Raw genomic sequence first — 10,431 nt, forward strand, 5'->3', positions numbered from 1 at the left:
TTAACATGCTGAAAACACAACACTGGACTTCCACCTCCAAACCTGTTCCTCCTGCAATTTCACCATCTCAGGAAATAGCAAATACATTCAACCAGTTTTTCAGGCCTGAATCCTTGAAGGGATCCTTGCCTCCTCTCTCTCTTACCCTAGTTCGATTCCAACAGCAAAACTAGAACCTCAGCCTTTGAAATACACCTGTTTTTACCACCTTCTTCACTACACCCCTTCTTTACTACATCCCAGTCAAACCCACCTTCATTTCTCACTGGGACTATTATTTTAACAGCTTCCTTTCAGATATCTGATTCTGGTTTCCCCATGTCGTGGGGCCCCAGGTATCACAGGGCAGGCCCCACACAGGACTCTGACCTAAACCTCTTACCATACTCAGAGTAAAGTGTAAAGTTCTTTCCAGAGTTACGCTATAAATATTTGTTGAGCAAATAAATCTCTAATCATCATTTAATATCACCATTTTAAAAAAAAAGACTATCCAGGAGGTCAATAAACACACAAAAAAGCACTTAACTTCATTAGTCATATGGGACATGCAAATTAAAATCACAATAGGCCCTGGCCGGTGTGGCTCAGTTGGTTGAACATCATCTCATGCACTGAAAGGTCACCAGTTCCATTCCTGGTCAGTATCCAGGTTCAGGTTTGATCCCCAGACAGGGTGCATATGGGAGGCACCAATCACTGTTTCTCTCTCACATCAATGCTTGTTTCTCTCTCTCTCTCCAATCAATAAAACATATTTTAAAAACACACACAATACCTCAGACCCATCAGAATGGCTAAAATGGAAAAGACAAACAATATCATGTGTTGTCCAACAGGCACAAATATAACTTGGTACATCCATTTTATTTTATTTACAGGAATAGCAGAGGATTTTATATAGGTGGATTGGCCATAAAATTATAAATGGTCATTTTTAATTCTCAGTTACTTCTTTACTGTCAATACGCTTAAGTACAAAACAACTTTAAGATATGGTTCTTACCCTGGCCAGTCTGGCTCAGTGGTTAAAGCATCGGCCGGTGGACCATAAGGTCCCAGGTTTGGTTCCTGCTAAGGGTACGTACCTCAGTTGCAGTTTGTGTCCCCCCCAGGTTGGGGTTGTGTGGGTGGTGACCACTCGATGTTTCTTGCTCCCATTGATGTTTTTCTCTCTCTCTTCTTCCCCCTGTCCTTCCTACTCTATCTCAAGATAAATGCAAAAATGTCCTCAGGTGAGGATAAAAAAAAATATATGGTTCTCAAATGGTGGCATATATATCAGGTTAGTAATTACTAACCTTCTAAAAAATATATATCTATGGAAAAGCTTTCAAATGAACACAACTTCAATATCATTTTTAGTAGATTTAAATTATATCCATTCTGGAACTAGTAACAGCATTCTTTTTTTTCAAGATTTTTAAAATATTTTTTTATTGACTCTTTTAGAGAGAGAGGCAGAGAGAGAGAGCGAGCGAAACATCGATTGGCTGTCTCCTTCAAGCTCCCCACTGGGGATTGAGCCTGCAAACTGGGCATGTACTCTGACCAGGAATCAAACTGGAGCCTCTCAGTCCATGGGACGATGCTGGATCCACTGAGCCATACTAGCCAGGCAGTAACAGCATTCTTTGATGGGGCTCACTATAAGACACTGAACTGGAAGTGTTACTTATGATATGCATCATTTTCCCAGCTGGAGTGTTCATCCAGAGATTTCCTTATACAGTTCTTTAATTTATCAGTTCCTCTTCTGTAATTGCAGAGATAGAGATGATATGTTGGAACTCCACAGTCCGCTCTGGAATCTTGTTTTGTTTTGTTTATTTTCAAATAAATGCAGAAAATATTTAGGATTCTGGAGTTGGTTCATTAGTACATGGAATTTATCTTGAGCAACTGGCAAGTTTATTTTATTAATTCTTAAATGTCTGAAGTTCCTCTGTGTACAGCTCCAACTTTTGTAAGAAGTATTATAGTTTCAAAAAAAAGAAGTATTATAGTTTCAAGGGCAATTCTATACTGAGTTCAGGAAGAAAGCTGAAATCTAGAAATTATCGACTTGTTTGAAATCTTTATACATAATCTTTCAAGTTCAGGCTTCAATGTTTTAAATGCATAATCTGCAACCACAGATTTTGCATGAGAAATCTGACTTAGCAAAGAGAATTTGCCAGCATTTGGGAAATCCCATTAGCCTATATCAGCTTTAAGTTTTAGATCAAGGTGAATTACTCACTTATGGCCTTTTAATGGCAAAAAATTTGTAAGTAATTTACCACCAAAATCTCTTTCAGATACCAAAATTATGTCTTTCTCATCATTGAGTTCTGCTATAATTTTACCATTTTCATCAGTTATTGAAATACCCACAGCTACAGGAATTTCAGTCTTTTCCTATTTGTTCCTTCTCTAGCCACAAACTGTTTCTGAGGCTATTTGTCTCTAAGTTTGTTTTTGTTTTGTTTTTTCTGTTTTGTTGTTGTTGTTGTTAATCCTCACCCAAGGATATTTCTTTCCATTGATTTTCAGAGAGAGAGAGTGGAAGGGAGGAAAGGAAGGAGAAGAGAGAGGGACAGAGGGAAGGAATGGGGGGAGATAGAGAGAGAAACATTGATGAGAGAGAGACATACTGATTGGCTGCCTCTCACACAGGAATTGAACCTGCAACCAGGATCAAACCTAAGACACTTCTGTGTGGGGACAGACACTCTAACCACTGAGCAACACTGGCCAGGGCTGGAAGTTGTTTTAAAGTCATTTTGTTATGGGCTACAACTCAGATGTCAGCACCTTTGCCACCTCCTCTACCTGAATGAGGATAACCCATTCCACCACTTGCCTGGTGAAGAGTCTTAGGTTATCAACGAAATTTCCGTAACTCCACATACACTGTATTGCATGTCTAAACAGCAGACAGGTACGCCAGCTCTTCATCCCACATGCACACAATTTCCCAGAGGAATCTCAAATTCTGTCCCCAAACAACAGTCCTAACACACCTTTCTCACCTCTCAGAGGCCAACCTTGACTTCTGGAGAGACAGAAAGACTATGGTAGAAAAAAGCAAAAAAGAGACCCCCAAAAGAAAAGGAGGGGAGTAAGGAATGGAGTACCAGAGCTCTCAGATGGGGCTAGAGGGCACCTGGGCCCTCAGGCATCAGGAGGAGGGGCAATAATCACAGACCTTTCTGAACATGCAACTGCTATGCACCATGACTGTGATGGGCCAGGATTCACTCCCTCAAAAGGTGTACACACTTTGTACATTCACTTTAAAAATCTGGCAGAATGAATAAATTTCATATATTCACATAATAAAATACTATACAGCAGTGGTTATCAAAGTATGTGTGTGTGTTTTTTTAATCCTCACCCGAGGTTATGTTTTTATTGATTTTAGAGATAGAGGGAAGGGAAAGGGAGAGAAGGGGTGGGGTGGGAGAAAAACATCAATGTGAGAGAGAAACACTGATCAGGGTTGCCTCCTATATGCGCCCCAACCAGGGATCGAATCCATGCCCTTTTGGTGCACATGAGGACACTTCAACCAACTGAGCAACCGGCCAGGGCTATCAAAGTATTTTGAAAACAGAGAGTAGTTTGATCTGGCCAGAGAAAGGGCTGATTTCTAGATCAGCAGTAGCAGTATCAGCTGAGAATTTGGTGAAAATGCTAATTTACTCCAGACTTTGGGAATCAGGGACCAGGGGTGGAACTCAGCTTGCCCTGAAAAGACATCCAGGTGCTTGACTGTAGATAGGTACATAGAAAACGAAGCAAAACAACAACAAAAAACAAACTCGTTTGTTTTACTTTAAGAAAAATACAGATTGTGCCCTGGCTGGGTGACTTAGTTGGCTGGAGTGTCATCCTGTGCACCAAAAGGTCGCGGGTTTGATTCTCAGTCAGGGCACACCCAGGTTGTGGGTTTAATCCCTGGTCAGGGCAACCAGTTGATGTTTCTCTCTCACATCCATGTTTTCTTTTCTCTTCTCTCTCTCTCTCTAAAAAAAAAAAAAAAAAAAAAAATCAATAAAACATATACTCAGGTGAGGATTTTTTTAAAAAAAAGATAATACAGGTTGTATAAGACTATGTAATATAGCTATACTGACTGATTCAACCTTGCATTGCAATTATATGGTCATCAGAATGTGTGCTTTGGTTGCCAATAGACTCAAACAGGTAACTCAGCCACACAGCATAATATAGTGTCTAAATGAGCAGTAGAATTTTATTATTTAGAAAGTGGGTGTAACTCAGAAAACTGAAAACAGTGATCTCTGGGGAAAAGTATAAGGATGACGTGAGCCAAGACATTGCTGTTTTTCATGATAGTCCTTTTAGTGGGATTTCACTTATTAAATTTCCTCTAAAAATTAAAATCTCAAGTCAAAACAATACTTTGTTGTCAAAGCAAGCCAGACAAATAGATGACACTGGGTCAGAGTCCACCAATGTGTGCTCTCTGCTCTGGGGAGAGCCACATTCACAGCCCACTGTGGGAAAAGCACACCAACCAGACCAGGGACAAAGTGTCAGCAAGATGGAGGAGAGGCACAGGACAGAGAAGGTAGGTCACCTGGGAAGGTCCATGAAGGAAGAGGCATAGGGACCTGGCCCAGGAGGTAAAGTATGGTTTTCAATAAACATAGGCAAGAAGGGCCGAAAAAAGCAATGTGTGTTTTGAAAATGCAGAATAATCTGATCTGGCTGAACAAAGGGCTGGTCTACCCAGGGACTATTGGGACAACCATCCCCACTTCTCAAGACTGGGCCTTGAGAAGCATAACTGCAAAGGTATGTAAGGCCAGCTAGAGAGGCGATGTCTGAAGTACTAAGGGTAGAGGACTGGATTTTTGTTTTTTGCTTTGTCCTGAGATTTTGTTACCAGTAAACAGAGATTAATTTACTGTGAAGCTAATGACACTGAGTCTTCAAGGCCCTTTACTCGAGTGGGTATCATAGTAAAGTGTGTTGACATGATAGCACATAAATACTTTTTTAAGTTTGCAAAACTCAGCTCTCTCACTGCAGATCTAACTGCTCCTTCCACTATGACCTCCCCTCCATCATATTTTTGTATCGGGTGACATTGGAGTGGGGTATTGGCCTTTTTGGCTATACAGAAGTTAAATGGATTTACTTTGGGTTTGACCGGATATAGCTGTAACATCTGTCTGCAATAGGAATGGCTTCCAGAAATGCTTCTACTGTCCACTGCATCAACTGATCTGGCATGGTGACATAAAGGGCAGGGCCAGAGGGGTGTGTGAGCACAAACAGTGGCAGCTGACACAAGGAATCATGGAAAGAAACAAGGCTTCAACTCTATGAAGCCAGATGCTAATCTGTGGAAAATTCTCTCATATCTTACAAGTAATATATAAAAGAAAATTGACAAGATTCTCAAATTTAATGGCAATCCTAAAAATTTATGACCTTACCAGTAATAAGTTTGAAGCCTAAATAAACCTCTAAACTATCAGTGTTCAATTTTGATCATCCATGCTATAAGAAAGCCTAAATTTATCTTTCTATTCTTTCCAGAGAAAATATTACAAAATCAGTCATTTGAAGATCCAGAGTATGAAGCCAAAAAAATGTGAAAAACATATTATAGAAAATTGAGAAGTAGTTAAAGAACTATTTTTATGTATTTTGTTATATTATTAGCATCTTAAAATGTATACTGATTTTTCCTATTCTAAGTAAATTTTATATCTAATTTTGAATTTGTAATTTTGTATAATTTTTTTTGTTAAAGGGGGCTCCTAACTTGTTCAAGCCTCAGGCCCAACAAAACCTGGACCTACAAGTGTAGGACTATTTAAAAAGCATCGTTTTCTTTTCTTTTTTTTTTTATCCTCACCCGAGGACATTTTTGCATTTATCTTCAGATAGAGCGGGAGGGAGAAAGGGAGGAAGAGAGATAGACACATCACTGGTTGCCACCCACACGACCCCAATCAGGGCTGGGGACGAACTGCAACCAAGGCACGTGCCCTTAGTGGGAACTGAACCCGGGACTCTTTTTTTTTTTTTGTTAATCCTCACCCGAGGACATTTTTTCATATTTTGTTCAGATAGAGTAGGAGGGAAGGAGAGAGAGAGGGGGAAACATTGATGTGAAAGGGAGACATCGAGTGGCTGCTACCCGCATGACCAACCAGGGCCGGGGACAAACTGCAACCGAGGTACGTGCCCTTAGCGGGAACCAAACCCGGATCTCTGGACCGCAGGCCGACGCTCCAACCGCTGAGCCAAACCAGCCAGGGCTGAACCCAGGACTCTTCCGTCCACGGGCCAACGCTGTAACCGCTGAGTCAAACTGGCCAGGGCAAACATAGTTTTCTATAACACTTTTGTTTGCCTGTCACAAAAAATATGACAGACACCCATTTCAGTGAATACTACTATATGTATTTGTGGTAATGATGGGGTAGGTCTGAAGTCACCCCCCACCCCAAAGAAACCCAACAGACAAGGAGGGACTCCTGCTGTGGTGTGGGTGGATGAGCCTGGAAGGGAAAGGATGAGTTTGAGGCATTGCAGGAAAGAATGTGTGAGAGTCAAGGAGGAAAGGAGAATTGGAAGGCCATCGTGCAGGGGCAGCACTCTGGAGAAGGGAGGGTGCTTTTGTGGAGACTCTCGGGGCCTATCCATGGGGAGCAAATTGTCTAGGGCTGCCCTGACCTGAACCAATGTCTGAAAGATCAAGGGCAGTGACAGTTATCTCTTGGGAGGTCCCTTCCTCTTCTTCCACCTTTCAGCTCAGACACAGAACTGTCTCAGAAGCAGCTGAGGGTAGCAAACTCAATACAATAGCAGAAGACTGGGTACTGGTAAAGGGGTGGGCATTTTGGGCCACAAGGCCATGGAAAATGTGCCAAACGGTGCCTTAGTTCAGAAGGACCTTTTCATTCCTCTCTGGCCTGTCTGGCTAAAGGCCAGATTTTCCCAATCAGCACCCCATTGCTGTGAGAACACTATTAAGACAATTTGTCCCTCTTTACACAGGTTGCAATGACCTTGTGTGGCTTGTTTGTCCCAGCCACAGACCATTCGGCCATCCTCCTCACTGCCCAGCAGGCAGAAAGCATCAGCATAATGCTCAAGAGGGAGCCTGGAGTCCTGGGCTCCCTGACCAGACTTCTAATGGCAGAATCTTTATTTCACCCTTCCCCCACTCTTAAAAAAAAAAGTGTTTCTGTTGTTGGCAAGTTGCAAACACATTAAGATATCTCCTAAATAAGTTAAAATCCGTAAGACTCTTAGAACTGTGCCTGCCATATTGCAAGCTCTATATAACCAAGTGTTAAAATGTTTTCAAAACCCTCCATATCTTCAAGGATCTAAGTTTGAAAAACCACAGAAACACGTAACAACTCACCAAGATTTACATAGTAGTGCCTGACTCCTAAGCTGGCTTCTCCTCAAAGCCTCAAGGAAGAAAAGTTTTATGATAGAACCTAAAAGTTACTAAGTATTCTGGTGACAGTCACTATGAAAAGGAAGTGAGGGGGCATGGAGACAGGGGCAGGAGAGCAAATGCCTCTCCCGCCTACACACACACACACACACACACACACACACACACACACACAAATACAGTGGATCTGCTTTCCAGGAAGAATGTTCCCAGGAGCTTCATCATTCTAGCTCATAAGGTTTGGGATCTCCTTTCTGTACAGGAGGGAAAAGTGATGAAGCCAAAGGATAGCTTCACAACACTCCTTTAAGTCATGCATTCCTTACAGACTAAGTCTTGAATCTTTAAAACCACAGAGGGAGCCCTAGCCACTTGGGCTCAGCAGTTAGAGCATCAGCCTGCAAATCAAAGCATCGCGGTTCGATTTCTGCTCAAGGGTGAGTACCTTGTTTGCAGGTTCAATCTCCCGCACGGGTTAGGGTCATGCGGGAGGCAACCCATCAGTGTTTCTCTCTCTCTCTCTCTCTCCCCACTCCCTTCTTTCCACTCTATCTAAAAATTAATGGAAAAATATCCTCAGATGAGGATTAACAAAAATAAAAATAAAAGTAAAACCACACAGGGAGGACTCTCCAACACTAAATGTGTGCACTCAGTGTTGAAGATTAACTTTTAAAGGGGATCAGAAGATTCATACCAAGGTGAAGCACTATCCACTATGCACATGTTGCTTTACTTCAAATTTAGGATTAAAAACAGCCTGATTTTAACACTGTGGGAAAATTTACAGAGCATTTTCAGACTGCTAGACCTGAAAAAGAAAATGCTGTTTGGATATAAAGTCAATCTCCTCTCACAGCTCCTTCTCCTCTCCATCTTCATCCTCCAGATCACCAGAACACAATCATGTACCTTAACAAGCAAAGCAGGAGTAAGTCATCTTCCCACTCAACCTAACCCCGCCCCGACAATCCTTGGAGAACCAACACCCACTAATTCATCCCACAATATGAACAGTATCCCTAATATGTGTCAGGCACTGCTGAATATACTGAGGAAAATGTGGGCAACAAAATGCACAAAAATGAAAGTGAGAAAAGAGAGGGGCTACATTTTCAAACTCTAATCTTAGGTTTAAACTCTGCTGCTTGGTTTTCATCCTTCTGGTCAGTTTATTAACAAGTTCCTCCAATCACTGAGTGGAACCACTTAGAGACTGTAGAGCAGAGTAAGTTTGCATTTAGGATGCATGAGGAAAGATAAACAGCACGCCTCCCAGGCTTCCACGCAGCTGGGATTTAAACCTGGGGGAAACCACATACAAGTCCTGGCCACTGGATCAATTCAAAGGTCTTTAAAAACCAACAGCTGTCGTATTCATGCCTGGGAGAAAAATGTGAAGCCCTGGACTGATTTCCATAGTCAATACATTCTAACCTGCAATCTCCTACGCAAAGGTCAAGTTACCTATAGTTAGCCATTCAACTGACAAAGGAGAAGGACTGTGTAGGACATGCTTTATAGGGTGGCTGCCACCGCCGTGGGAAACAGAGGTGCTCACTTCCCCGGCTCCGGGGTCGAGAAGGTAAAGGGAAGGTTTATGCAGGAAACGAACACAAAGACTTCTTTCACTGTATCACACCTCGGTCCGCCGTCAGCAGACACCCACCGCACACCGTCCAGTAGTGCGAATCCAGCTTCCCACTCTAGGACCTCCCCACCCTGGCCTAGCCCGGGCCCACCAGCCCCGCGGCCGCACGTGGTCCTGGGCCTGGCTCCTCCGAGCCCCAGAGCAGACCCCTTGGTCTGACTTTATTTCTGATCGGACTTTCATAAGTGCCAAGTGGGTGTGATGCGGGAAGCGTGCCCGCCCGGCCCGCGGGGCTGCGCTCCCCCGGATTGTGCCAGGGCAGAGGAAAGGGCTGCAGCGCTCACCTGTCCCGCCCGCAGCGCCAGCTGCACAGCCAATTCAAAGCAATCTTCCCAGGGGCCCCCGGCGGGCGCCGCCTCATCTTCGCCGCTTGGCTTCATCGCGGCCTCGCCCGGCCCCGCCACCTCCAGCCCTCCACGCCGATGCCCCACCGGCTCCTGCCGCTCCAAAACCAGACTCCGCACTCCCTCTTCTTACTCCCGCCACTCGCACCTCGGACTCCCCGAGCCCCACAGCTGTGCGAAAGGAGGGCAATAAGCGGGCCCGGACTAGGGAAGTCGCGCCGAGCGTCCCAAGCCCCGCCCCGAGCCCTGCCCTCACGCTGAGCCCCGCCTTCACCACTTCTCGTCCCGCGCCTCGCCCCACCCAGCGCCTCCCCGCCCCTCCCAGCGCCAAGCTCCGCCTTCCTCTGCGAGCATTACGACCCTGCGCGGAGCCTCGCCCCCCTCCGCCGCGCGTTCTTCTCCACGCCCCAGCCCCGCCCCTCCGGCTCCCAGCCCTGCTCCGCGCTTCACTCCCCAGCCCCGCCCCGAGATTCCGCTTCAACCCTCCGCCCCTTCTGAGCCCCGCCCTGCCCACGGCTGAGTGCGGCTTCACATTTCACCTGAGCCCCGCCCCTCCTCGCCGAGCCCCGCCCCTCCCAGAACTGAACACTGCTTCACATTTCCTCCGAGCCCGGCTCCTCCGAGCCCGGCAACATGCCTTCCGCTCCTCCCAGCCCCCCCTCTCCGCGCTCTCGGTGGAGCTAGAACCGGGACTGGTTGGGCGGGAGAAAGGAGGGTGCTGGGGACGGTGGGCCTAGGGTAGAAGCCTTCGATCCTGAAAGGAGCTGGGTCCCGGGGCAGGCTGCCACGGCAGCCCAGCGTGAGTGTGCTGTGAACGTCGGTTCGTGGGCGCCTCCGACCCTCTCGCAGGGCCTAGCGGCCCGCGCACACGTGGCCCGAGGGGCGGTCAGATCCTTAAAGAACTTTCTTCAACTCCTAAGGGATCGCTCTCTGCGTGGAAGGCCACTGGATGCCCGGTGTTGTTCCCAGTCTGCTCGGCTGGTCCTCGGGGCAGAGAG

The 10,431-nt window shown here is 45.5% G+C and overlaps 1 protein-coding gene and 1 pseudogene across 2 annotated transcripts in view; both read right to left on the bottom strand.

The window, feature by feature from the left end:
* IMPA2 (inositol monophosphatase 2) overlaps positions 1-9,655 on the bottom strand; it is a 52,263-nt gene extending 42,608 nt beyond the window's left edge. For both annotated transcript variants that reach the window (XM_036245748.1, XM_036245747.1), the window contains exon 1: positions 9,374-9,655. In XM_036245748.1, coding sequence (XP_036101641.1) covers positions 9,374-9,450 — 77 coding nt within the window. In that variant the 5' untranslated portion in view covers positions 9,451-9,655. The remainder of the gene's footprint in view (positions 1-9,373) is intronic.
* LOC118618370 lies at positions 1,536-5,247 on the bottom strand (annotated as a pseudogene).
* Positions 9,656-10,431: the final 776 nt, after the last annotated feature.

This window comes from Molossus molossus, unplaced genomic scaffold (assembly GCF_014108415.1).
Source record: "Molossus molossus isolate mMolMol1 unplaced genomic scaffold, mMolMol1.p scaffold_m16_p_6, whole genome shotgun sequence".
Classification (NCBI taxonomy): domain Eukaryota; kingdom Metazoa; phylum Chordata; class Mammalia; order Chiroptera; family Molossidae; genus Molossus; species Molossus molossus.